General features: G+C 49.6%; 1 protein-coding gene across 9 annotated transcripts in view; it reads right to left on the bottom strand.

Moving 5' to 3' along the window:
- Positions 1-27,558, bottom strand: part of st3gal2 (ST3 beta-galactoside alpha-2,3-sialyltransferase 2) — a 782,475-nt gene that overhangs the window by 216,716 nt on the left and 538,201 nt on the right. For all 9 annotated transcript variants that reach the window (XM_085990964.1, XM_085990963.1, XM_085990972.1 and 6 more), the window contains one exon: positions 22,426-22,605. In XM_085990964.1, coding sequence (XP_085847090.1) covers positions 22,426-22,605 — 180 coding nt within the window. The remainder of the gene's footprint in view (positions 1-22,425; positions 22,606-27,558) is intronic.

Here is a 27,558-nt window from a genome sequence, read left to right as displayed (position 1 = left end):
CAGCAATGCTTAAACAATTGGCTTAACACTCACACACTGACCCCTAGAGTTACTGTCTCCTTTAACACACACACACACTCACACACTGACCCCTAGAGTTACTGTCTCCTTTAACACACACACACTGACCCCTAGAGTTACTGTCTCCTTTAACATGCACACACACTCACACACTGACCCCTAGAGTTACTGTCTCCTTTAACACACACACACTGACCCCTAGAGTTACTGTCTCCTTTAACACACACACACTGACCCCTAGAGTTACTGTCTCCTTTAACACACACACACTGACCCTTAGAGTTACTGTCTCCTTTAACACACTCACACTGACCCCTAGAGTTACTGTCTCCTTCAACACTCACACACTGACCCCTAGAGTTACTGTCTCCTTTAACACACACACACTGACCCCTAGAGTTACTGTCTCCTTTAACACTCACACACTGACACCTAGAGTTACTGTCTCCTTTAACACACACACACTGACCCCTAGAGTTACTGTCTCCTTTAACACTCACACACTGACACCTAGAGTTACTGTCTCCTTTAACACACACACACTCACACACTGACCCCTAGAGTTACTGTCTCCTTTAAAACACACACACACTCACACACTGACCCCGAGAGTTACTGTCTACTTTAACACACACACACTGACCCCTAGAGTTGCTGTCTCCTTTAACACACTCACACTGACCCCTAGAGTTACCGTCTCCTTTAACACACACACACTGACCCCTAGAGTTACTGTCTCCTTTAACACACTCACACTGACCCCTAGAGTTACTGTCTCCTTTAACACACACACACTGGCCCCTAGAGTTACTGTCTCCTTTAACACACACACACACACTGAGCCCTAGAGTTACCGTCTCCTTTAACACACACACACACTGACCCCTAGAGTTACTGTCTCCTTTAACACACTCACACTGACCCCTAGATTTACTGTCTCCTTTAACACACACACACATACACACACACACTGACCCCTAGAGTTACTGTCTCCTTTAACACTCACACACTGACCCCTAGAGTTACTGTCTCCTTTAACACACAAACACACACACACACACTGACCCCTAGAGTTACTGTCTCCTTTAACACACTCACACAGACCCCTAGAGTTACTGTCTCCTTTAACACACTCACACTGACCCCTAGAGTTACTGTCTCCTTTAACACGCACACACACACACACACACTGACCCCTAGAGTTACTGTCTCCTTTAACACATACACACTGACCCCTAGAGTTACTGTCTCCTTTAACACACTCACACTGACCCCTAGAGTTACTGTCTCCTTTAACACACACACACTGACCCCTAGAGTTACTGTCTCCTTTAACACACTCACACTCACACACTGACCCCTAGAGTTACTGTCTCCTTTAACACTCACACACTGACCCCTAGAGTTACTGTCTCCTTTAACACACTCACACTGACCCCGAGAGTTACTGTCTCCTTTAACACTCACACACACTCACACACTGACCCCTAGAGTTACTGTCTCCTTTAACACACTCACACTGACCCCTAGAGTTACTGTCTCCTTTAACACGCACACACACTCACACACTGACCCCTAGAGCTACTGTCTCCTTTAACACACACACACTGACCCCTAGAGTTACTGTCTCCTTTAACACACTCACACACTGACCCCTAGAGTTACTGTCTCCTTTAACACACACACACACACTGACCCCTAGAGTTACTGTCTCCTTTAACACACACACACACTCACACACTGACCCCTAGAGTTACTGTCTCCTTTAACACACTCACACAATACAATACAATACAAATCGCTTTATTGGCATGATAAGGTACATCTTATGTTGCCAAAGCATCAAAATACATTTATGGTTGAACACATAAACGCGGTTCCATTCATACAGTGTATAAACAGGTATATCCCTGAGTTTATAAATATATTTTCGCCTTGTTTATATATACTCTTGTCTTAGTTTACTGGTTGTCCCTCTGTTCATGGCAAGCTGTAACATAGTGTGCCGCCAGTGTTACACAGCTTCTCTCCTCCCCCAGTAGGAATGGGAGTTTTTGGTTGTCAGTCAGATTTCTGAATTCAGGGCATATTTGTGAGAATTTTTGATAGAAATTCTCTCTGATGCCCTGATATTTTCCACAGGCTGTGAGGAAGTGCATCTCTGTCTCAACTATTCCCTGACTGCAGTGAGAGCATATCCTGTCTTCTCTTGGCAGCCTGGTCTGCCTGTGTCTGCCTTTTTCGATCGCTAGGCTATGTTCGCTAAGTCTGTACCTTGTCAAGGTTCTTCTCAGTTTGTTATCCTTTACCATGGTCAGGTAATCAGCTATGTTGTATTGTCTGTTTAGGGCCAAGTAGCAATTGAGTTTGCTTTGGGTTTTTGTTGTTTCTGCCCAATATGACAGATATTTTTCCTTTTGCTTAGCGACGATTGTGTTGGGTCGAATTCTTTGTGTTACCCTGTCACTGTCCTGGGGCTGGTTATTGTTAGTATTGTTATTAGTTACTTTATTGAGTCCCAGGACTAGTTGACTGAGGGTATTCTTCTTTATGGTCAGCTCTTGGCATTTCAGGGCGTCGTAGTGATAGCATTGGGGGTTGCTCATTTGTAGGTGATTCCAAAATTTGGTGGCTCTTTTTTGGATAGTGATTATTAATGGGTATTGGCCTAGTTCCGCCCTACATGCGTTGTTTACTGTTTTCCTTTGAGTCCGGAGGATACTTTTACAGAATTCCGCATGTAGGATCTCAATTGGGTGTTTGTCCCATTTTGCAAAATCTTGTTGTGTTAGTGGTCCCCAGACCTCACTGCCATAGAGTGCAATTGGTTCAATTACTGATTTGAAAATTTTGAGCCAAATGCTAATTGGGATTTCTATTTGGATTGATTTTTTGATGGCATAGAAAGCCCTTCTTGCTTTCTCTTTCAGTTCATTCACAGCCAGTTTGAAGTTTCCCGTAGAACTGATTTTTAAGCCCAAGTATGTGTAGTGAGTGGTTTGTTCAATTTTGGTTGTTCCTACTGTGAAATTTATTGTGGGTCCATGTTGTTTGGATCTTTGCTGGAACACAAGGACTTTGGTTTTTTGGGGATTTATTGTCAGGGCCCAAGTCTGGCAGTACGACTCCAGCAGGTCCAGGTTCTGCTGTAGACCCTCCTTAGTTGGTGACAGCAGAACCAGGTCGTCGGCATAGAGGAGGAATTTAACCTTGGATTCATATAGGGTGAGGCCGGGTGCTGTAGATTGTTCAAGTAGTTTTGCCAATCCATTAATGTAAATATTAAAGAGTGTCGGTGAGATTGGCGAGCCCTGCGTCACCCCCCGCCCCTGTGGGAAGTATTTTGTTTGTTTGTCTCCAATTTTAACTGCACATTTATTGTTTGTATACATTGATTTAATTACATCATATGTTTTACCTCCTACCCCGCTTTCGATAAGTTTCAGGAATAAACCGTCATGCCAGATGGAGTCGAAAGCCTTCTGGAAATCTACAAAGCATGCGTAGATTTTGCTTTTGTTATGGTGAACGTGTTTGTCAATTAGGGTCTGTAGGGTGAAGATATGATCGGATGTTCTATAGTTTGGCAGGAATCCAATTTGGCTTTTACTCAAGACATTGTGCTCTTCAAGGAAGTTTATAAGTCTTTTGTTTATGATGCTACAGAATACCTTCCCCAGGTTACTGTTTACACAGATGCCTCGATAGTTGTTTGGGTCGATTTTGTCCCCACTTTTGTATATGGGTGTTATGAGTCCTTTGTTCCAGATGTCAGGGAAATAACCGACACTCAGAACCAAGTTGAAGAGTTTTAGGATAGCCAGTTTCAGTTTGTCATCTGCGTGTTTAATCATCTCGTTTAGTATGCCGTCTGTCCCGCAAGCTTTTCCTGGTCGCAGGTCCTTGAGTTTTTCAAGAAGTTCTTTTTCTGTTATTATGGCGTCTAGCGGGTTTTGGTTATCTTTTATGGCCATTTCAAGCTTTTCAAGTTTTTTGCGTATTTGGTGTTGCTCTGGTCTTAGTGTGTTTTTCTGGTATAATTTTTCAAAGTGGTTTACCCATGTGTCCCCATTTTGAATGGACAAATCGTCGTGTTGTTTTTTGTGTAGTGTTTTCAAGTTGTCCCAGAAACAATTCGACTCAATGGATTCCTCCATGGAGCTGAGTGTATTCTTAATAAATTGCTCTTTTTTGGTCCTGAGTGTGTTTCTGTATTGTGTTAGCGTCTGACAATAAGTAAGGCGTAATTCCTCGTTTTCTGGATGTCTGTGTTTTTGGTTTGATAGTTTTCTAAGTTTTTTCCTCATGTTATGGCAATCATGGTCAAACCATTTTTCATAGTTTTTTGTTTTGGGTTTGTTCTTGCGAGCTTTCAAGTTTGCATTTGTTGCCAAATTATCAAAAATATTGTTTAGTTTACTAACTGCCCGGTTTACGCCTTCTTTATTGTGAGTGTATATGTTATCCTGTCTCCTTTAACACACACACACTGACCCCTAGAGTTACTGTCTCCTTTAACACACACACACACTGACCCCTAGAGTTACTGTCTCCTTTAACACACTCACACACTGACCCCTAGAGTTACTGTCTCCTTTAACACACACACACACACTGACCCCTAGAGTTACTGTCTCCTTTAACACACTCACACACTGACCCCTAGAGTTACTGTCTCCTTTAACACACACACACACTCACACACTGACCCCTCGAGTTACTGTCTCCTTTAACACACATACACACTCACACACTCACCCCTAGAGTTACTGTCTCCTTTAACACAGACACACTGACCCCTAGAGTTACTGTCTCCTTTAACACACACACACTCACACACTGACCCCTAGAGTTACTGTCTCCTTTAACACACACACACTGACCCCTAGAGTTACTGTCTCCTTTAACACACACACACTCACCCCTAGAGTTACTGTCTCCTTTAACACACACACACACTCACACACTGACCCCTAGAGTTACTGTCTCCTTTAACACACTCACACTCACACACTGACCCCTAGAGTTACTGTCTCCTTTAACACACACTCACACACTGACCCCTAGAGTTACTGTTGTGGCGGTACCACTGGTTGTCCCTTACATTGAGATACATAATTCCCTTTAACTTACCTTTTGGGGCCATTGCCCTTTTAACTTACCTGTTGGTGCCATTGCCCCTTTAAGACGTGCCCTTGCGTGCTGATGTCACGTCACGTACGACATGACGTGCATGCGGCGGCTGCCGGCCTAACTCGGCCTTCCAGGACGGCCGCTGGCACAGCCCGGCCTAGCGTCTTCGGCCACAACAACCAGCCGACGGGAGCGACGCGATCTTTCGCTCCCACGGCAAGCACCGGCACAGCCCAGCCTCGCGACCTCGGTCTCAATGACCAGCCTCCATACCGGGAAGAGGCACCAACGCAACGGCGCAGGTCACGTGACCGCCTAAGCGCACGCGAGCGTGATGACATTATCACGCTCCCCACAGGACTGCGAACTCAGTCCTCGTGGAGTCCCCGCTGGGACAAGACCTACACCACGGTGCTCCTACAGTCAGCCATCTTACCTGCTATCTTACCTGATGTAATTAGCCTGATCCTGTAAATAAACAACTTATTTATAGTTCGTCGAAGTCAAACTCTCTTATTTAGTGGCGATCTACACGAACCGCTACATTGGTGACCCCACGACGTGAGTACGGGAGCTCATCAATTCCAACGCTACAATTGGTGAACCCGTATCCGTGAACGATTTTCACAGTAGCAACGCGCGCCTGAACCTCGTCTTCCCACAAGACGACCAACGCACAACTGACGAACAACCACGGAACAACAACCGCCTAACACCGATTCCACCAAAAGCGACCCCGTCTTTGCGTACGGATTCGCAATGGAAGCGCAGCTTGGAGGTGAGCCCGTTTTTCACGAAAGATTTCACAGAGGTAGAGCACGACCAACGGCAACCGTCATCCACCAGCGCTACAATTGGTGGGTTTGTGAACGTCTTTCACAAACGAAGCACGCTATGGAAGCATCAGCCGTTCTGCTGTCGCAACCGCAATCCAGGGAGCCACGGTCTCCCTCGTGCTTTATGCAGGTAGAAGCCCTGTTCACCGAGAACATCGATGCGGCACAGACCACGCACGTGCTCACGGTCTCCGTATTCGACTCTTCTACCGCCACACGAATCGTCCGCCTCCACATCCAAAGCAACAGCAAGTATACATCTCTCCAAGCGCGGGGTACAGCATGTTCGGACCCACAAGATCGGAGCGCGCCCCGCGGGGATACCACGAGGACTCACCCCCGCAAAACACGAGGACGCACTCCTCGCGAACCACGAGAACCCATCCCTCGTGAACACCGACGACTCCTTCTCCGCCGACGACGCACCAGCCCTTCAGCCTGCTGGTTGTGTTACCTACTACACGATTCGGCGTGAACAAAAGCGTGCCGCCCTCCCGGCTGTTTTCTCCTAAATCTACAACAGTTTCAAGTGTTGCCGCCCTCCAGGCAGAGTTTACCCCGCCCGAAAGCAACAACAACCTGGACCATTGCTGCCCTTTTCCCTTTAGCAAACGCAAACGTCTACTGAAGCTGCACACATCGAGGACGGGTCCAACGGGCATCCTGCGGCCGCGATCAGCCACGTGAAAGTTGCTAGCCTCACCAATCACTGATCAACGCAGCAACTCTTCACCCTCCGTTGTGTTCATGTTGTAGCACTATGGCACGCACTGTTCCGTGCGTTCCAGCCTCCCGAAGCTATCGCTCACCCATCAACGGAGACATCGCCCGCGTCCGCCCAACCTGCCCGTCACTCTGACAAGGCCTGCTGTTTCGCACGTCTCCACGGTCCTTCGCCTGACGGATACGTTTTATTCGCCACGACGCGCGTAAGGATCCGCTCACGAGCAGCATCTTTATACCTCGCCTACCAAGTCGAAACAGCACGACCGCCGTGACCACCAGCTCGTCAGACCATCTCATCCTTGGACTTTCATTAAAGTGAATTCTGGGGGTCCTAAATGTAGCGGTTCGTGTAGATCACCACTAAATAAGAGAGTTTGACTTCGACGAACTATAAATAAGTTGTTTATTTACAGGAACAGGCTAATTACATCAGGTAAGATAGCAGGTAAGATGGCTGACTATAGGAGCACCGTGGTGTAGGTCTTGTCCCAGCGGGGACTCCATGAGGACTGAGTTCGCAGTCCTGTGGGGAGCGTGATAACGTCATCACGCTCGCGTGCGCTTAGGCGGTCACGTGACCTGTGCCGTTGCGTCGATGCCTCTTCCCGGTATGGAGGCTGGCCATTGAGACCGAGGTCGCGAGGCCGGTGCTTGCCGCGGGAGCGAAAGATCGCGTCGCTCCCGTCGGCTGGTCGTTGCTGTTAAGTATGTGTATTGTATTGAACAATTAACACAAAGACTTAAACGTATAACTCAAACAGGCCTTTACTGGTTGGAGGTAGGGACTGCACATAGGTCTTTACTTCATGCCCACAGGCGGGAACTGAGGGGGATCAGTACCCACAGTACTATTTATACCCCTATGGCCAGGAGTGGTACTGCGTATCACTACGCCCAACAAGTAGTGCAGTCCTGTCCATAGGTTCAAAGTAGCACACATATTACATACACAACATTCCTCCCTTCCTAGCTTTACAGTCATCTCCCCATTTAACATAACGTAATAACATATATACATATATAACTTCAGGTTTACATAACAGAATAACATAGATACATAGATAACTTCATGTCAAAACAGATCACAGATTCAGTCTCTGCGGAAAACAGTTCACAGATTCAATCTCTGTGGTGTAGTCGGTTCACGTTGCTGGAGTGACTCATTCAATAGTCCTTCCATGGATTTAACAGTTTGAACTTCCGAACTGAATTGGCTCCGTTCGGAGGGACCACGTGTGTGATCTGGTAGAGGTGATAATGGTTCAGATGGGTCATCTTCTGTTTTTACTTTTCCTTTTCTGCTTCTTGGAGACTCTCTGGGCTCCATTGTCAGCTGCCACAGCTGCCAGCTGCATGCGCAGTTCCTCCTTCTCTTCCTCCTGTTTCCGTCGTAGAGCCAGCTTCTCCCGATGTTCCGTAGACTTTTGGTGCTCCTCCATGATTTCTGCACTTTGGGAGTCGAAGTTACAAGCTGGGCAGGACAGGACATCGTAATATTCGGTGTCGTCCTGAGCTAGACCAGTGAGAGGGTCGTCTATTTCCTCCATACCCAGCTGGACGTTAGCCAGCTCTTGTTCCAAATCCAGACATCTTTCCTGAAGAGACTTCTTCATGTGTACCTCTTCATCCAGCTTTTTCTGGGCTTTCAGCAAGTCGTTTACTAGTGACCTCATTTGTGATTTTAATACTTCAACTTCCTTTGGAGATTGATTGATCGGACTATGCAATCCCTCTACCGGAGCAGCTGTTTCAGCGGTCTGTTGTTCTACGTTGACGTGAGTCAGCGTACTTTTGGCATCCAAGGGCTGCTCTGTTGCAGTCATCTCAGTCTGTGTTGCCACCTCAGCTCTTCCAATAACCTTTGAGAGCTCCAAACCCCTTTCGTTTGAATATTGAAGTTCATGTTCAAGTTTTTCCCATTTCAGAGTCCTGTCCTTCAGCATATGCAGGAGTTGGCTGACCGTTAACTCCTCTGACATCAGACGTTTTGTGTGCTCCTGCTCCATTTTCTCCATCAGCTGCTTCTGTTGTCTTTCCAGATTCTCCAACTCTATATCAAAGAACTCTTTCGTTGCATTCAACTCTTGCTCAAAACGGCGAAGCATTTGTTCTAATTGCTGTTGTAGTTTGAAATGGAGTTGAGTTCGAGCCCGGTGTCCCTCAGAAATGGGCACATCAGTAGACTTGCCAGACTCAGAATCCACAGTTAAACTATGTTGTTGTTGCTCAGTGGAATTCTGTGCTGAAACTTTGTCTTTTGCAACTGAGTTGGGCTTACCATCATCCGTTCCAGAGTCTGGGCCGACTATCTTCACCGAGTTCTCACTCGTTATTGTTTGTAGGAAATGCCAGTCCATATTCATTTTCCTAATCCACTCCCGTCCTAGTAGTGGAGGACCTCCTTCAGATATCACATATAAGTCCATTATTTGACTGTCTTCGCCCTTGTGGACCACTGCAACCTCTATTTTCCCGATGGGGTACACTCTTTGCCCCGTGTATGTTTTCAATATAATCCCCGTATCCTGTAGGGGAATATGCTGGAATAACTTTCCGTAATCTTTCTTATTTATGACCGTCAATGCCGATCCAGTGTCCAATTCCAGTTTTACTTGGACTCCTTCTATCTGAAGAGTGACCCAAATTGTCTGGAGGTCTGCACCCTTACCAGCGTTGAGTACTCTTAAGCTAGCCAGTTCATTACAGCTTAAGCTAGCCAGTTCATTACTGCTAGCGTCTGAATCGGACTCCTGTTCGGTCACCTTGTGTACCTTTGCGTATTTTCCTTGCGGTGACTTCTTGTTGCTGGTCTTCTTCCCTGACCTGCATACTCTAGCTATATGTCCAAGCCTACCACAAGTTCTACATTCTTGGTTTTTAAACCAACACTGGTTCTGATCATGCGTTGTCTTTCCACAACGATAACATTTGCCAGAACTCACACCCAATTTGTGTGCACTGAGCTCCGGTGACCGTAGCTGCATTACTGCCGTGCCTCTCGCTGCGGCTTCGTGTGCTGCTGCCATAGTGACCGCCTTCTCAAGCGTCAGCTCATTCTCCTCGAGCAGTCGCTTTTGTGTATCCTGTTTAAATAAACCACACACAAATTTGTCTCGTAGTGCATCTGTCAATCCCGTTCCAAACTGGCAATATTTCGCTAATTTACGCAATTCCAGCAAATATTCAGCATTGCTTTCATGCTGTAGCTGCCTTCTGTCGTAAAATTTAAATCGTTCCGCTAGCATCAGCGGCGTGGGGTTTAGATGATCTTTCAGGACAGTAACAATCTCATCGAACGTCTTATCCGCCGGTTCATCTGGTGATAACAGGTGTTTCAATTGCCCATACGTCTTCGCACCCATTAAATTTAATAATGTTAGAGCTTTATCTTGGTCACGAATTTTATTGGCCTTACAATAATTTTTTACTCTTTCAACATATATGGCCCAATCTTCGAGGTCACTATCAAAGGTGCTAATATTCCCGTGTTTAGGCATTGTAGATTTGCAATTTCTCAGATTTTCTTTTCTTTACTTGTTATCAAAGATGGCGGCTTCCCGCTCTTGCCGTCGTCCTCCGCCCACAAAATGGCGGTTTTCCCGCGCTTGGCGGTCTTCACCCGTCCCCCGACGCCGTCTCCCTTCAGCCCTCGAGTGCGGCCCTTATCTTCGCCGCGATCGATAGCCCGCGCTGTGCACCGCGACTCTCGCACCTTGAGCTTCTGCAGCAGCCGCGCCTTTCAGTCCGAGTGCGGCTCTTATCTTTGGTCCCGATCGCTGGCCCGGCTGCGCCCCTCACTTCAAAGCGGCCCGGCCCTTATCTGCCGATCGCTATCGCCCTACCTCTCTCTCTTCCCCAGTCCTGTCTTTACTCCGGTTCACAAGCTGATGGAGGCTTCAGGGTCCTAATGCCTGTCTCTTCCAGTCGCTGGAAGCTGTCAGGATTTCTGCTGCCCTTCAGTTTTGAGTGGGGTGTTGAGGATTGAAACCTCTCTTCAACGTCCTGTCTTTGGACGAAGCCGCCTGGAATAACTGCCGCAGGGTAAGAGCCTGACTCGTCGCCAGTGTTAAGTATGTGTATTGTATTGAACAATTAACACAAAGACTTAAACGTATAACTCAAACAGGCCTTTACTGGTTGGAGGTAGGGACTGCACATAGGTCTTTACTTCATGCCCACAGGCGGGAACTGAGGGGGATCAGTACCCACAGTACTATTTATACCCCTATGGCCAGGAGTGGTACTGCGTATCACTACGCCCAACAAGTAGTGCAGTCCTGTCCATAGGTTCAAAGTAGCACACATATTACATACACAACAGTTGCGGCCGAAGACACTAGGCCGGGCTGTGCCAGCGGCCGTCCTGGAAGGCCGAGTCGGGCTGGCAGCCGCCGCACGCACGTCACGTCGTACGTGACGTGACGTGACGTGACGTCAGCACGCTGGGGCGCGTCTTAAAGGGGCAATGGCCCCAACAGGTAAGTTAAAAGGGCAACGGCCCCAAAAGGTAAGTTAAAGGGAATTATGTATCTCAATGTAAGGGACAACCAGTGGTATCGCCACACTGTCTCCTTTAACGCTCACTCACTGACCCCCAGAGTTAATATCTAATTATCAGTACTAGTTATAGATCTGCGTCCTCCAAACTGGAGTTGTGTCTGGAGAGAGCACTTTGAGATAGATACCACTCTGGTGAAATACTGATACAAGTCTGACACTGGTAGTGGTAATGGTTTGGTACAAGGAGATCAAGGCCAGAATTTTCATTACCTGGGTGGGTCAGATGCGGGTTGTTGGCGTGGCGGATCGGAACCCCGTTGTTCTTTCCATCCCGCTCCTCAGAGCGACTTTCCCTTAATAGCACTTATTAAGGCAGGCCTGTGCGTTTCCTGGACCTATTAAGTGGTGATGTCATCGATGACTCATTTCCAGTGGGATATTTAAAGCAGCATTGCCAACATTGCATTTGAAGGTTCATCTAGGAGTGTGTAGGCAGTGCTTCAATGATCTCATGAGATCAGGAAAATGAGTGCAAAGCCACACTCAACTTCATTCTGCTGTGCCTGTCATCGCATCCCCATTGCTCTGCCTTCCAAGTCTACTCCTGCACTTCATTCCTCACACCAACATACCTTGCACGTCCACCCATCCCTCTCTCTCTATCTAAATACTCACATCCCCATCTGACTAACCACCCCTCACACTCACCCTCATCCTAATGCAATCATACCAACTAACACCACCCAAGGAGGCCACTTTGCATTGGCACCCCACTCCCTCATAGTCACCCCCTAAAGATCTGACCCACACATTCTTTACACTCATGCCATCACTCTCACTCAAACTTCTCTTCTTTCCCTCCTTGCAGAAGAAAAAAGCCCACAATAGCAGGGAGAGGGAGCGAACCGGAGGTAGTCCTCCATCCTTCGCCACTTTGACAGCAGCAGAGGAGGTGGCCCTGGAGGTCTCAGGAGTTGCAGAGCAACTGATAATGGGAGAGAGAGAGAGAGGGGGGGACCTCTCAGCAGCCTGGTGACAGAATTACATCTCATACAGCCACATGGCATACAGCAATCACTCATATGGGGACTGATGTCAGCAGCCGGTGAATGTTCATCATGTGCATAATGGTATCGTTACCCATTCTTAATATAACATTTGCAAATCATCTCTTTACTCTCCCACAGATCCATCAAGAGCACCACCCCCCCGCCCCACCACTGTCCAGTCGTAAGAGGAAGATGACTCCTCAGAGGAGCTTCCAGCCTCTGAGGGTGCACCATCACCAGACCTAAGTGCACCCTGCATCAGCGCAGATACGCACACCTCGGTGGGTCCTACTCGAGATAGAGTAGTGTTGTCACCTGGTATCTCACAACTCACAAGTGAGCAAGAGCAGATGGTGGAGACAGAGTCAGCAGTGGAGACTCCTCGCCGGAGGGCGCAGGATGCTCCCAGCTCTGCTCAGCTGCGTGCAGACACTCAACCTCGGGGACCATCGAGAAAGCGGGCAATCCTGGAGGGGCAGCAAGAAGTGCAGGAGGCTTTGACGGGTTTTTCGACCGCGATGTCTGCAAATGTGCAGAGAATGGAGGATTCCATCTCCAAGATGAGCACCACTGTGTCACAGGCGATGGTCACCTGCATGGAGCAACTAATGCATCACTCACGTGAGCACATGCTACCTATGGAGAACAGATAGCAGAGGCTCATAGACATCCTCTCTAGGAGGGATGTCAGCGTAGACGTGGGTCCTCATGGCCCCTCTGCTGTGCAGCAAGGTGCTTTCCAGCTCCTTGCTAGCAGCGAAGTGCGGGTGGCCCATGGGAGGGATGACGGTGAGAGGGGACATGGAAGTGGGGGCTCCTCTCAAAGCGCTTACAATTCTCCCCCATTGCCACTCCCTCAGTCAGAGCCCCAGATGCCTCCTGGATTGTGATGGCCGAGTCTGCCCCTGCACAGTCGCAGGAGGAGCAAACTTTAGCGGGGCCATCAGTGGCTCCAAAACCCAGAACACGTCCACCAAAAGTGTCTATGCATTCGCAACAGGGGAGTGAGCAGCCTGCCTCTACCTCTGCTGAAGCCACAGGGGCTGCACCCCGTAGAAGCACGCATAAGTGAAAAATGACACAGAAGTAGATGCACAATGGTAAGCACATGGGTGTTTAAAGAAATGTTTTTGTTAAGGTTCCATTACTGTTATGTCACATGTAAAGCTATTTATTTTCATCACTTCTGGTCATGCTTATTCTTGTCTGCTACTTTGGAAGTGGCTTAGTGAGTTGGAGTGAATGGTGAGACATAACATTACCTCCAGCAATGGTGGTCAGTGTGAAAGGAATGGCTTGGTCATTCGCGCCACAGAAGTGCCAGGCAATGACTACCTCCAACAAGCGAGAGTCTAACCACCTCCCCATGACATTCAACGGCATTACCATCATCGAATCCCCCAACATCAACATCCTGGGGGGTCACCATTGACCAGAAACTTAACTGGATCAGCCACATAAATACTGTGGCAACAAGGGCAGGTCAGAGGCAAGGTATTCTGCGGCGAGTGTCTCACCTCCTGACTCCCCAAAGCCTTTCCACCACCTACAAGGCACAAGTAAGGAATGTAATGGAATACTCTCCACTTGCCTGGATGAGTGCAGTGCCAACACTCAAGAAGCTCGACACCATCCAGGACAAAGCAGCTCGCTTGATTGGCAACCCACCCACCACCTTAAACATTCACTCCCTCCACCACCGGTGTACCGTGACTGCAGTGTGTACCATCTACAAGATGCACTGCAGCAACTCGCCAAGGCCTCTTCGGCAGCACCTCCCAAACCCACGACCTCTTCCACCTAGAAAGACAAGGGCAGCAGGCGCATGGGAACACCACCACCTCCAAGTACCCCTCCAAGTCACACACTATCTTGACTTAGAAGTATATCGCCAATCCTTCGTCGTTGCTGGGTCAAAATCCTGGAAATCCCTGCCTAACAGCATTGTCCATTCACCACATGGACTGCAGCGGTTCAAGAAGGCGGCTCACCACCACCTTCTCATGGGAAATTAGGGATGGGCAATAAATGCTGGCCTTGCCAGCGACGCCCACATCCCATAAAACGAATTTAAAAAAATTGGAGGGATGCTTCATAGTGTTGTTGGGGGAGGGAACCTGGAAAAGCATATGGCAGCTACATGGGTGTAATGCAGGAAGTTATGTAAATCTAGCCATGATGATGCCATTCCTGGTTGGGGGTAATATAGTAGCATGGATAGAGGATTGGTTAACGGACAGAAAACAGAGAGTAGGGATAAACGGATCTTTTTCAGGTTGGCAGGCTGTAACTAGTGGGGTGCCGCAAGGATCAGTGTTGGGGCCTCAGCTATTTACAATCTAGATTAATGACCTAGATGAAGGGACCGAGTATAATGTATCCAAGTTTGCTGATGATACAAAGCTAGGTGGGACAGTAAGCTGTGAAGGGAACACAAAGAGTCTACAAAGGGATATAGATAGACAAAGTGAGTGGGCAGTAAGGTGGCAGATGGAGTATAATGTAGGGAAATGTGAGGTTATTCACTTTGGTAGGAAGAATAGAAAAACAGAATATTTTTTAAATGGTGAGAAACTTTCAAATGTTGGTGTTCAGAGAGATTTGGGTGTCCTTGTGCAAGAAACACAGAAAGCTAGCATGCAGGTACAGCAAGCAATAAGGAAGGCAAATGGCATGTTGGCCTTTATTGCAAGGGGGTTGGAGTATAAGAGTAAGGACGTCTTGCTACAATTGTACAGGGCCTTGATGAGACCACACCTGGAGTACTGTGCACAGTTTTGGTCTCTTTATCTAAGGAAGGATATACTTGCCTTGGAGGCGGTGCAATAAAGATTCACTAGATTGATTCCTGGGATGAGAGGGCTGTCCTATGAGGAGAGATTGTGTAGAATGGGCCTATACTCTCTGGAGTTTAGAAGAATGAGAGGTGATCTCATTGAAACATACAAGATTCTGAAAGGATTGACAGGCTAAATGCTAAGAGGTTGTTTCCCATGGCTGGAGTGTCTAGAATTAGGGGACATAGTCTCCGGGTAAGGGGCAGGCCATTTAAGACTGAGATGAGGAGGAACTTCTTCACTCAGAGGGTTGTGAATCTTTGGAATTCCCTGCCCCAGAGGGCTGTGAATGCTGAGTCTTTGAGTATATTCAGGGCTGAGATAGACAGATTTTTGGACTCCAGGGTAATCAAGGGATATGGCGATCGGGAGGGAAAGTGGAGTTGAGGTCGATGACCAGCCATGATCTTATTGAATGGCGGAGCAGGCTTGAGGGGCTGTATGGCCTACTCCTGCTCTTACTTCTTATGTTCTTATGTTCTAAACAATCTGTCAATGGTATGATAGGTCATCATAATGAGGTGAGAGTTCTTATGTTCATTAATAAATAGACATTCTTATTATGAACACAGCTAGCTTTTGCTAGTTACTTTATTGAGCACATGTGGACTAGGTACAGTATCTGTAGAGGCTTCCATCTTGACTGTTGCCTTCTGGGTAGCCTAGTGCCTCATGGGTAATGTAGTCTTAATATATATATACAGCTGGGTAGTGTAGTCTTATATACAGCTCTACACAGCTCTACGGCTCCACCTAGTGTCCACTATAGAATGACATGTTATTGATCATTACATCCCACTTTCTTTGAGGTTTAACAAAATCAATATCAATCAACTTTCAAGAAAACAATAAAGATAATATCAGTAACACTTTTGTTAGTGCTCTATAAACATAAACATTTTCAAAACAGTCAACACATTTTCAAAGCTTTACATTGTACTCAAAGATTAAGTCGATCAGGCTCTTTTACTTCACGTGTGGATCTTCTCAACACGGGTAAGTCTGATGTGTCTTCATGAGATTGTTCTGGCGGTGAATGACAACATGCAGTTGCGGCATTGTCGTCAATCTGCTCTTGTATAGATCGAGGTCTCCTTGCGATCTTTGCTTGGAGAGGGTTTCAGTGTTTCCTTCACTCTTCATGCCATAACTCTCAATGTAGTCAATGCACTCTTGAAAAACTGCTGGCAGCTGGATCCCATCATACAGCATAGTCCTCTCAGCAGCCTCGGCTAATGGAACACCAAAGATTGGCCTGAGGGAAGAAGGAGTATCCACCGGAACTGCTTCCTGCTCTGGTGCAGGCTTCTTCTTTTTCTTTTTCTCTTTCCACTGCTTAACAACATCTGCTGTGGTTATATCTTTGGACTTTTTCTCCTTGTGTTTTTCCTCTTTGTGCTTTTCTTCCTTTGGCTTCTCTTTGACCTTAAAGTCTTTTTCTTTCTTCTTGGAGAAACTAGGCTTTTTGAAGACATGGATACCCTTTGGCCTTTTCATCCTTGATGGGTTCTCTGCTTCATCACCTGAGTCATCTGGTCTGCTTATAGCACAGTTTATACGGTAGACTCTCTTGACCAGTTCTAAGTCTTCACAAGCTTTGTCACCTGGTATCGAATCAAGTCTTTCAGCCAGAACAGAAAACATGAGATGATGCACTTTGTCTTTGACTGTCACTTTAAGTCTGCATACACCTAAGCTATCTATTTTCTGTCCATTATAGCTCTTCAGTAGTACTGACTTTTTCTGTATTTTGGGCTTTTCTTTCATATTTTTTATGTCACTCATACTGATTAAGTTTGCTTTTGCCCCAGTTGTTAAGTATGTGTATTGTATTGAACAATTAACACAAAGACTAAAACGTATAACTCAAACAGGTCTTTACTGGTTGGAGGTAGGGACTATACGTAGGTCTTTACTTCATGCCCACAGGCGGGAACTGAGGGGAGATCAGTACCCACAGTACTATTTATACCCCTATGGCCAGGAGTGGTACTGCGTATCACTACGCCCTACAAGTAGTGCAGTCCTGTCCATAGGTTCAAAGTGGCACACATATTACATACACAACATTCCTCCCTTCCTAGCTTTACAGTCATCTCCCCATTTAACATAACGTAATAACATATATACATATATAACTTCATGTCAAAACAGATCACAGATTCAGTCTCTGCGGAAAACAGTTCACAGATTCAATCTCTGTGGTGTAGTCGGTTCACGTTGCTGGAGTGACTCATTCAATAGTCCTTCCATGGATTTAACAGTTTGAACTTCCGAACTGAATTGGCTCCGTTCGGAGGGACCACGTGTGTGATCTGGTAGAGGTAATAATGGTTCAGATGGGTCATCTTCTGTTTCGACTTTTCCTTTTCTGCTTCTTGGAGACTCTCTGGGCTCCACTGTCAGCTGCCAGCTGCATGCGCAGTTCCTCCTTCTCTTCCTCCTTTTTCCGTAGTAGAGCCACCTTCTCCCGATGTTCCGTAGACTTTCGGTGCTCCTCCATGATTTCTGTATGGTGGGAGTCGAAGTTACAAGTTGGGCAGGACAGGACATAGTAATATTCGGTGTCGTCCTGATCTAGGCCAGCGAGAGGGTCTTCTATTTCCTCCATACCCAGCTGGGCGTTAGCCAGCTTTTGTTCCAAGTCCAGACATCTTTCCTGAAGAGACTTCTTCATGCGTACCTCTTCATCCAGCTTTTTCTGGGCTTTCAGCAAGTCGTTTACTAATGACCTCATTTGAGATTTTACTACTTCAACTTCTTTTGGAGATTGATTGATCGGACTATTCAATCCCTCTACCGGAGCAGCTGTTTCAGCGGTCTGTTGTTCTACGTTGACGTGAGTCAGCGTACTTTTGGCATCCAAGGGCTGCTCTGTTGCAGTCATCTCAGTCTGTGTTGCCACCTCAGCTCTTCCAATAACCTTTGAGAGCTCCGAACCCCTTTCGTTTGAATATTGAAGTTCGTGTTCAAGTTTTTCCCATTTCAGAGTCCTGTCCTTCAGCATATGCAGGAGTTGGCTGACCGTTAACTCCTCTGACATCAGACGTTTTGTGTGCTCCTGCTCCATTTTCTCCATCAGCTGCTTCTGTTGTCTTTCCAGATTCTCCAACTCTATATCAAAGAACTCTTTCGTTGCATTCAACTCTTGCTCAAAACGGCGAAGCATTTGTTCTAATTGCTGTTGTAGTTTGAAATGGAGTTGAGTTCGCGCCCGGTGTCCCTCAGAAATGGGCACATCAGTAGACTTGCCAGACTCAGAATCCACAGTTAAACTATGTTGTTGTTGCTCAGTGGAATTCTGTGCTGAAACTTTGTCTTTTGCACCTGAGTTGGGCTTACCATCATCCGTTCCAGAGTCTGGGCCGACTATCTTCACCGAGTTCTCACTCGTTATTGTTTGTAGGAAATGCCAGTCCATATTCATTTTCCTAATCCACTCCCGTCCTAGTAGTGGAGAACCTCCTTCAGATATCACATATAAGTCCATTATTTGACTGTCTTCGCCCTTGTGGACCACTGCAACCTCTATTTTCCCGATGGGGTACACTCTTTGCCCCGTGTATGTTTTCAATATAATCCCCGTATCCTGTAGGGGAATATGTTGGAATAACTTTCCGTAATCTTTCTTATTTATGACCGTCAATGCCGATCCAGTGTCCAATTCCAGTTTTACTTGGACTCCTTCTATCTGAAGAGTGACCCAAATTGTCTGGAGGTCTGCACCCTTACCAGCGTTGAGTACTCTTAAGCTAGCCAGTTCATTACAGCTTAAGCTAGCCAGTTCATTACTGCTAGCGTCTGAATCGGACTCCTGTTCGGTCACCTTGTGTACCTTTGCGTATTTTCCTTGCGGTGACTTCTTGTTGCTGGTCTTCTTCCCTGATCTGCATACTCTAGCTATATGTCCAAGCCTACCACAAGTTCTACATTCTTGGTTTTTAAACCAACACTGGTTCTGATCATGCGTTGTCTTTCCACAACGATAACATTTGCCAGAACTCACACCCAATTTGTGTGCACTGAGCTCCGGTGACCGTAGCTGCATTACTGCCGTGCCTCTCGCTGCGGCTTCGTGTGCTGCTGCCATAGTGACCGCCTTCTCAAGCGTCAGCTCATTCTCCTCGAGCAGTCGCTTTTGTGTATCCTGTTTAAATAAACCACACACAAATTTGTCTCGTAGTGCATCTGTCAGTCCCGTTCCAAACTGGCAATATTTCGCTAATTTACGCAATTCCAGCAAATATTCAGCATTGCTTTCATGCTGTAGCTGCCTTCTGTCGTAAAATTTAAATCGTTCCGCTAGCATCAGCGGCGTGGGGTTTAGATGATCTTTCAGGACAGTAACAATCTCATCGAACGTCTTATCCGCCGGTTCATCTGGTGATAACAGGTGTTTCAATTGCCCGTATGTCTTCGCACCCATTAAATTTAATAATGTTAGAGCTTTATCTTGGTCACGAATTTTATTGGCCTTACAATAATTTTTTACTCTTTCAACATATATGGCCCAATCTTCGAGGTCACTATCAAAGGTGCTAATATTCCCGTGTTTAGGCATTGTAGATTTGCAATTTCTCAGATTTTATTTTGTTTACTTGTTATCAAAGATGGCGGCTTCCCGCTCTTGCCGTCGTCCTCCGCCCACAAAATGGCGGTTTTCCCGCGCTTGGCGGTCTTCACCCGTCCCCCGACGCCGTCTCCTTTCAGCCCCCGAGTGCGGCCCTTATCTTCGCCGCGATCGATAGCCCGCGCTGTGCACCGCGGCTCTCGCACCTTGAGCTTCTGCAGCCACCGCGCCTTTCAGTCCGAGTGCGGCCCTTATCTTTGGTCCCGATCGCTGGCCCGTGCTGCACCTCGCACTTGAAGCGGCTCCCAGCCTCTGGCTCACCCGCTCGCGCAGCTCTTGCTCGCTCCCTCCCGGGCTCTGGCTTACCCGCTCGCGCGTTTCACCGCGGCTCTTATCAGGGATTGCGATCGCCCTTATCTTCTCCAACTTCCCCAGCCCTGTCTTTGCAGCCAACGCTGCACGGCTTACCCCACCACCTAGGTTGAACAAGGAAACTGCAGAAAGACTTCTGTCAGTCGCTGGAAGCTGTCAGGATGGCTGCTGCACTCCAGTGCTCAGTCGCTGATGGAGGCTTCAGAGTCCTAAAGCCTGTCGCTTCTAGTGGGGTGGTGATGTTTGAAACCTCTCTTCAACTGCCGCAGGGTAAGAACCTGACTCGTCGCCAGTGTTAAGTATGTGTATTGTATTGAACAATTAATACAAAGGCTTAAACGTATAACTCAAACAGGTCTTTACTGGTTGGAGGTAGGGACTATACGTAGGTCTTTACTTCATGCCCACAGGCGGGAACTGAGGGGAGATCAGTACCCACAGTACTATTTATACCCCTATGGCCAGGAGTGGTACTGCGTATCACTACGCCCTACAAGTAGTGCAGTCCTGTCCATAGGTTCAAAGTAGCACACATATTACATACACAACACCAGTGTCCAGTTTCAATGTAACTAATGCTCCATTTATCTGCAGTGGGATCATCCATTTGTCCACTTTTACTGCATTGACTTTATGTTCAGCATTGTCCATTTCTGAGGGCTGCACATTTTCTGTATCTTTTTTGATATCGTCACATGACACCATTCCTACAAAAAATGTCTCACTTAAATCAGTGTCCTCAATCACATTAACCTGTTGCCCTTTCTTAGTTTGTACTTTTGAAAAGCATTGTTTGGCAAAGTGATTCTTTCCATTGCACTTTGTGCACATTTTTCCCAACGCTGGGCATTGTCTTAACTGGTGTTTGTAACCACAGCGTTTACAATTAAAAATTTCATCCTCCGATTGCTTTTCATTTCTGTTCTGCCCACGTTTCTTCCCCTTGTAGGACACAGCACCGACAGCAGCATTATCACTCATTACATTCGCATCATTATTGATTTCACTGAAAGTCTTCACGTGCTTTCGAACTAGCTCGCTGGCTTGGCATATTTTCACCGCATTTTCCAAATTTAGTTCGGTTTCTCTCAACAGACGTTCCCTGACTTTTTTATCATGAATACCAAACACAATCTGGTCACGAATCATGGATGCTTTGAGCTCAGAGAAATTACATGTCTGTGCTTTCAGTTGCAGATCAGTTATAAAGCTATCAAAAGTCTCATTTTGCTGCTGTGTCCGAGAACAGAAGATGTATCTTTCATAGGTCTCATTCTTTTTGGGAGAGCAATGTGCATCAAATTTTTTTAGCACATCTTCTAATTTTTCTCTGTTCTCCACTGGATTAAATACAAATGTATTAAATACCTCTATCGCCTGTGGGCCTGCAACCGTAAGCAGCAACGCTATCTTCCTTGCGTCTGGCTTTGTACCGAATCCGATGGCTGCAATGTAGAGTTCGAATTGTTGTTTAAAAATCTGCCAATTGTAGTCGATTTTTTCCTCGAGATTCAAACGCTCTGGTGGCTTCAAATTCTCCATGTCGCTTTTCACAATTTTCAGCAGATCTTCACCACCCTGGTACCATCTTATGTTCATTAATAAATAGACATTCTTATTATGAACACAGCTAGCTTTTGCTAGTTACTTTATTGAGCACATGTGGACTGGTACAGTATCTGTAGAGGCTTCCATCTTGACTGTTGCCTTCTGGGTAGCCTAGTGCCTCATGGGTAATGTAGTCTTAATATATATACAGCTGGGTTGTGTAGTCTTATATACAGCTCTACACAGCTCTACGGCTCCACCTAGTGTCCACTATAGAATGACATGTTATTGATCATTACAAGAGTGACTTCCAAATTTGCAGAAAAGACTTGCAAACTAAATCTGTGCTCAAAATGCACTCAGCAAGAGCCTTTCCCTTAGACAAGTAAACAGGTGTCATGTGGGAGTATTTATTGTACTTTCCAGGCTCTGCAATAATGACCTCGCTCAATGGCCACTGAGCTTCCACCACAGCTTGACAGACGTGGTTCCCGAGCTGCGTGATTCACTTGGTCATCCAGTAAAATTCAAAAGGTCTGGTTAAAAACACGGTTAAGGGTCTGACAACAAGGTATTAATGAGTTCAATGAGGTCATCTGCCTTCGCCGTTCGGGTCCCTGCCGCGCTGGCAAACGCACCCGAGTTAAAGGCACGAGGTGGCAGAATGACGGCGGGGTCCCAATGCGCTCCCATTTTTTTTGAATTTTACTCCTGACCCGCCTCCAATCCCGCACGCACGGCAGCATGAAAATTCCGGCCAAAATAGGCTCAGTAACAACATATACAAATACACGCACTGAAAAGGAAGACTGAAAGTTGAGGGCTATACTTACAATCTTATCTCGCCTGTTGACAGGGCACTGGTGATCCACAGGAGATCCAAAGTCTTAAAGGGAACCAAGACAAAGCTGACGTTTGCTGGGAGATTTTTTGCACTCTCTGGGTACATGAAGTGGTGAGTTGTGCGGCTGCCTACATCTGCTTCATAGCCGACTGTTGGAGCTTGGTTCATTCTGTAACAGACGGGCACTTTGGGTTTACTAATAATAACTAGAATGCCGGATTCAAAACTCTGAATATAAGCCAGAGGGAGACTAAAGGTGGAGTAAGATTTACATAGGATGGTTCACACATAGACGTCACATCGCACATATTAAACCTTCCTGCTGCCAAGTTTAGGGATTGGCTACGGTCTCTCCCTAGTGCCTTCACACCCTCCTTTTGCCCCTTCCTACATTCTCCTCTTCTCCCCTGCCTTCCCCCTCCTACTTCCCTCCTCTTTCCTTCTCCCTTTCTCTCTCGCTCTTACTCATCCATTCATCTTTCATTCTCCTCTTCTCCCCCTCCCATTCCTTTCCTGCACCATTCTTCAAACCTCCCACCCTTCTTCTTTCCTCCCACCTACTCTCTTCTCCTGTTCAATGTGCCTTCTCCCCCCCTCCAAGCCTGTAATTCACTCCCGGGTATCCATTATTCTATATATAAACCATCTGAAACCCTTGATTAGATTCCAGCCTGTAACTTACTCCCGGGTGTCCATTATTCTATATATAAACCATCTGAACCCTTCGATTAGATTCCAGCCTGGAACTCACTCCCGGGTGTCCATTATTCTATATATAAACCATCTGAACCCTTCGATTAGATTCCAGCATGTAACTCACTCCCGGGTATCCATTATTATTCTATACTAGCTGGGGGGGCCCGGCGTTGCCAGGGCAGTTTAGAGGGCTGCGCGGTTAACAGACTGGGGGGAGAAGAGAGAGAGAGACTAGGGGGAGAAGAGAAAGAGAGAGAGATTGGGGGGAGAAGAGAAAGAGATGGGGGCAGAGAGAGACTGGGGGGCAGAGAGAGACTGGGGGCAGAGAGAGACTGGGGGGCAGAGAGAGACTGGGGGGTAGAGAGAGACTGGGGGGTAGAGAGAGAGACTGGGGGAGAGAGACTGGGAGTGTGAGAGAGAGAGAGAGAGACTGGGGAGAGAGAGAGACTGGGGGAGAGAGAGAGAGACTGGGGAGAGAGAGAGAGAGAGGGAAGGAGAGAGGGAAGGAGAGAGAGACAGAGAGAGAGGGAAGGAGAGAGAAGGAGAGAGAGAGGGAAGGAGAGGGAAGGAGAGAGAGAGGGAAGAAGAGAGAAGGAGAGAGAGAGGGAAGGAGAGAGAGAGAGAGGGAAGGAGAGAGAGAGAGGGAAGGAGAGAGAGGGAAGGAGAGAGAGAGAGGGAAGGAGAGAGAGAGACTGGGGGAGAAGAGAGAGACTGGGGGGGAGAGAGCAACTGGGGGGAAGAGAGAGAAAGAGAGAGAGAGAGAGACTGGGGGGCGAGAGAGAGACTGGGGGGAGAGAGTGACTGGGGGGAGAGAGAGGGGGGAGAGAGAGGGGGAGAGAGGGGGGAGAGAGAGAGGGGGAGGGAGGGGACAGAGAGAGGGGGAGGGAGGGGGCACAGAGAGAGGGGGAGGGAGGGGGCAGAGAGAGGGGGAGGGAGGGGGCAGAGAAAGGGGGCGGGAGGGGGCAGAGAGAGACTGGGGGGTAGAGAGAGACTGGGGGAGAGAGACTGGGAGTGTGAGAGAGAGAGAGAGAGACTGGGGAGAGAGAGAGACTGGGGAGAGAGAGAGAGACTGGGGGAGAGAGAGAGAGAGAGAGGGAAGGAGAGAGGGAAGGAGAGAGAGACAGAGAGAGAGGGAAGGAGAGAGAAGGAGAGAGAGAGGGAAGGAGAGGGAAGGAGAGAGAGAGGGAAGAAGAGAGAAGGAGAGAGAGAGGGAAGGAGAGAGAGAGAGAGGGAAGGAGAGAGAGAGAGGGAAGGAGAGAGAGGGAAGGAGAGAGAGAGAGGGAAGGAGAGAGAGAGACTGGGGAGAAGAGAGAGACTGGGGGGGAGAGAGCAACTGGGGGGAAGAGAGAGAAAGAGAGAGAGAGAGAGGCTGGGGGGCGAGAGAGAGAGACTGGGGGGAGAGAGTGACTGGGGGGAGAGAGAGGGGGGAGAGAGAGGGGGAGAGAGGGGGGAGAGAGAGAGGGGGAGGGAGGGGACAGAGAGAGGGGGAGGGAGGGGGCACAGAGAGAGGGGGAGGGAGGGGGCAGAGAGAGGGGGAGGGAGGGGGCAGAGAAAGGGGGCGGGAGGGGGCAGAGAGAGGGGGCAGAGAGAGGGGGAGGGGGGGGCAGAGAGAGGGGGAGGGAGGGGCAGAGAGAGGGGGAGGGAGGGAGGGGGCAGAGAGAGAGGGAGGGAGGGAGGGGGCAGAGAGAGGGGGAGGGAGGGGGCAGAGAGAGGGGAGGGAGGGAGGGAAGGGGGAGAGAGAGGGGGAGGGAGGGAGGGGAGAGAGGGGGAGGGAGGGAGGGGGAGAGAGAGAGAGGGGAAGGGAGGAAGTGGGGAGAGAGAGAGGGGGAGGGAGGAAGTGGGGAGAGAGAGAGGGGGAGGGAGGGAGTGGGGAGAGAGGGGGAGGGAGGGAGTGGGGAGAGAGAGAGGGGGAGGGAGGGAGTGGGGAGAGAGAGAGGGAGGGAGGGGGAGAGAGGGGGAGCGGGGGAGGGGGAGAGAGAGAGGGGGTGGGAGGGAGGGGGGAGAGAGGGGGAGGGAGGGAGGGAGGGAGAGAGAGAGAGGGGGAGGGAGAGAGAGAGGGGGAGGGAGGGAGGGGGAAGAGAGAGAGAGGGGGAGGGAGGGGGAGAGAGAGAGGGGGAGGGGAGGGGGGAGAGAGAGGGGGAGGGAGGGGGAGAGGGAGGGGGAGGGAGGGGGGACGGAGAGAGGGGGAGGCGAGGGGGAGAGAGAGAGGGGGAGAGAGAGAGGGTGAGGCAGGGGGGAGAGAGAGGGTGAGGCAGGGGGGAGAGAGAGGGGGTGAGGGGAGGGGGAGAGGGCAGGGGCGAGAGGGGAGGGGGGAGAGGGCAGGGGTGAGAGGGGAGGGGGAGAGAGGGAGAGGTGGCAGAGGGGGAGAGGAGGGGGGAGAGGGAGGGGGAGAGGGAGGGGGTAGAAGGAGGGGGGAAGAGGGAGGGGGGAGAGGGAGGGGGAGAGGGAGGGGGGAGAGGGAGGGGGAGAGGGGAGGGGGAGAGGGGAGGGGGAGAGGGGAGGGGGAGAGGGGGAGAGGGGAGGGGGAGAGGGGAGGGGGAGAGGGGAGGGGGGGAGGAGAGAGAGACAGAGGGAAGGAGAGAGAGCGACTGGGGGGAAGAGAGAGAGCGACTGGGGGGAAGAGAGAGAACGAGAGGCTGGGGGGGAAGAGAGAGAGCGAGAGACTGGGGGGAAGAGAGAGAGCGAGAGACTGGGGGAAGAGAGAGAGCGAGAGACTGGGGGAAGAGAGAGAGCGAGAGACTGGGGGGAAGAGAGAGAGCGACTGGGGGGAAGAGAGAGCGAGAGACTGGGGGGAGAAGAGAGAGAGAGAGAGAGACTGGGGGGGAGGAGAGAGAGAGAGACTGGGGGAGAAGAGAGAGACAGAGAGACTGGGGGGAGAGAGAGAGAGAGAGAGGACTGGGAGAGAGAGAGAGAGAGACTGGGGGAGAGGGAGAGAGAGACTGGGGGAGAGGGAGAGAGAGACTGGGGGATAGAGAGAGAGAGAGAGACTGGGGAGAGAGAGAGAGAATGGGGGGAGAAGAGAGGGAGAGACTGGGGGGAGAGGGGGCAGAGGGGGAGAGGAGGGGGAGAGGGAGGGGGGAGAGGGAGGGGGGAGAGGGAGGGGGAGAGGGAGGGGGAGAGGGGAGGGGGAGAGGGGAGGGGGGAGGAGAGAGAGACAGAGGGAAGGAGAGAGAGCGACTGGGGGAAGAGAGAGAGCAACTGGGGGGAAGAGAGAGAACGAGAGGCGGGGGGAAGAGAGAGAGCGAAAGACTGGGGGGAAGAGAGAGCGCGAGAGACTGGGGAAGAGAGAGAGCAAGAGACTGGGGGAAGAGAGAGAGCGCAAGAGACTGGGGGAAGAGAGAGAGCGAGAGACTGGGGGGAAGAGAGAGAGAGAGACTGGGGGGAGGAGAGAGAGAGAAACTGGGGGGAGAAGAGAGAGACAGAGAGACTGGGGGGAGAGAGAGAGAGAGAGACTGGGAGAGAGAGAGAGAGAGAGAGACTGGGGAGAGGGAGAGAGAGACTGGGGGATAGAGAGAGAGAGAGACTGGGGAGAGAGAGAGAATGGGGGGAGAAGAGAGGGAGAGACTGGGGGGAGAAGAGAGAGAGAGAGACTGGGGTGGAGAGAGAGAGAGAGAGAGACTGGGGGGAGAGAGAGACTGGGGGGAGAGAGAGACTGGGGGGGGAGAGAGAGAGGGGGGGGAGAGAGAGAGAGGGGGGAGAGAGAGAGAGGGTGGGGAGAGAGAGAGGGGGAGAGAGGGGGCAGGGGGAGAGAGGGGAGGGAGGGGGCAGGGGGAGAGAGGGGAGGGAGGGGGCAGGGGAAAGAGGGGGAGGGAGGGGGCAGACAGTATGGGGGAGGGAGGCGGCAGACAGAGAGGGGGAGGGAGGGGGCAGACAGTGAGGGGGAGGGAGGGGGCAGACAGAGAGGGGGGAGGGAGGGGGCAGACAGAGAGGGGGAGGGGGGCAGTAAGAGAGGGGGAGGGAGGGGGCAGACAGAGAGGGGGAGGGGGGCAGACAGAGAGGGGAGGGAGGGGGCAGAGATAAAGGGGCAGGGAGGGGACAGAGAGAGAGGGGGAGAGAGAGAGGGAGGGAAGGGGGAGAGAGAGAGGGGGAGAGAGAGAGGGGGAGAGAGAGGGTGAGGCAGGTGGGAGAGAGAGGGGGGAGCGAGAGAGGGTGAGGCAGGGGGGAGAGAGACGGGAAGAGGGGAGGGGAGAGGGGAGAGGGGAGGGGGGAGAGGGGAGTGGGGGGTGAGGAGAGAGAGGCAGAGGGAAGGAGAGAGGGTGAGTGGCCCGCGGCCGCAAATGGAGCCAAGCCCCGGGAACGGGCGTGAGCCGGCTTGAGGCTGTGAGAGACGGCTGGGCCCGGTTGCCGTGGTAACCCTTCCCCCCCTCCTGAGCCCCACTCTCCGCCCTCCCGAGCCCCACCCTCCGCCCTCCCGAGCCCCGGACCC

The sequence above is a fragment of the Somniosus microcephalus genome, chromosome 6, assembly GCF_052327205.1.
Source record: "Somniosus microcephalus isolate GS21.2 chromosome 6, FLI_Smic_1.0, whole genome shotgun sequence".
In the NCBI taxonomy this organism is placed as follows: domain Eukaryota; kingdom Metazoa; phylum Chordata; class Chondrichthyes; order Squaliformes; family Somniosidae; genus Somniosus; species Somniosus microcephalus.
The sequence above is the reverse complement of the archived record's forward strand: the minus strand, read 5'-3'. Positions and strand labels throughout refer to the sequence as shown.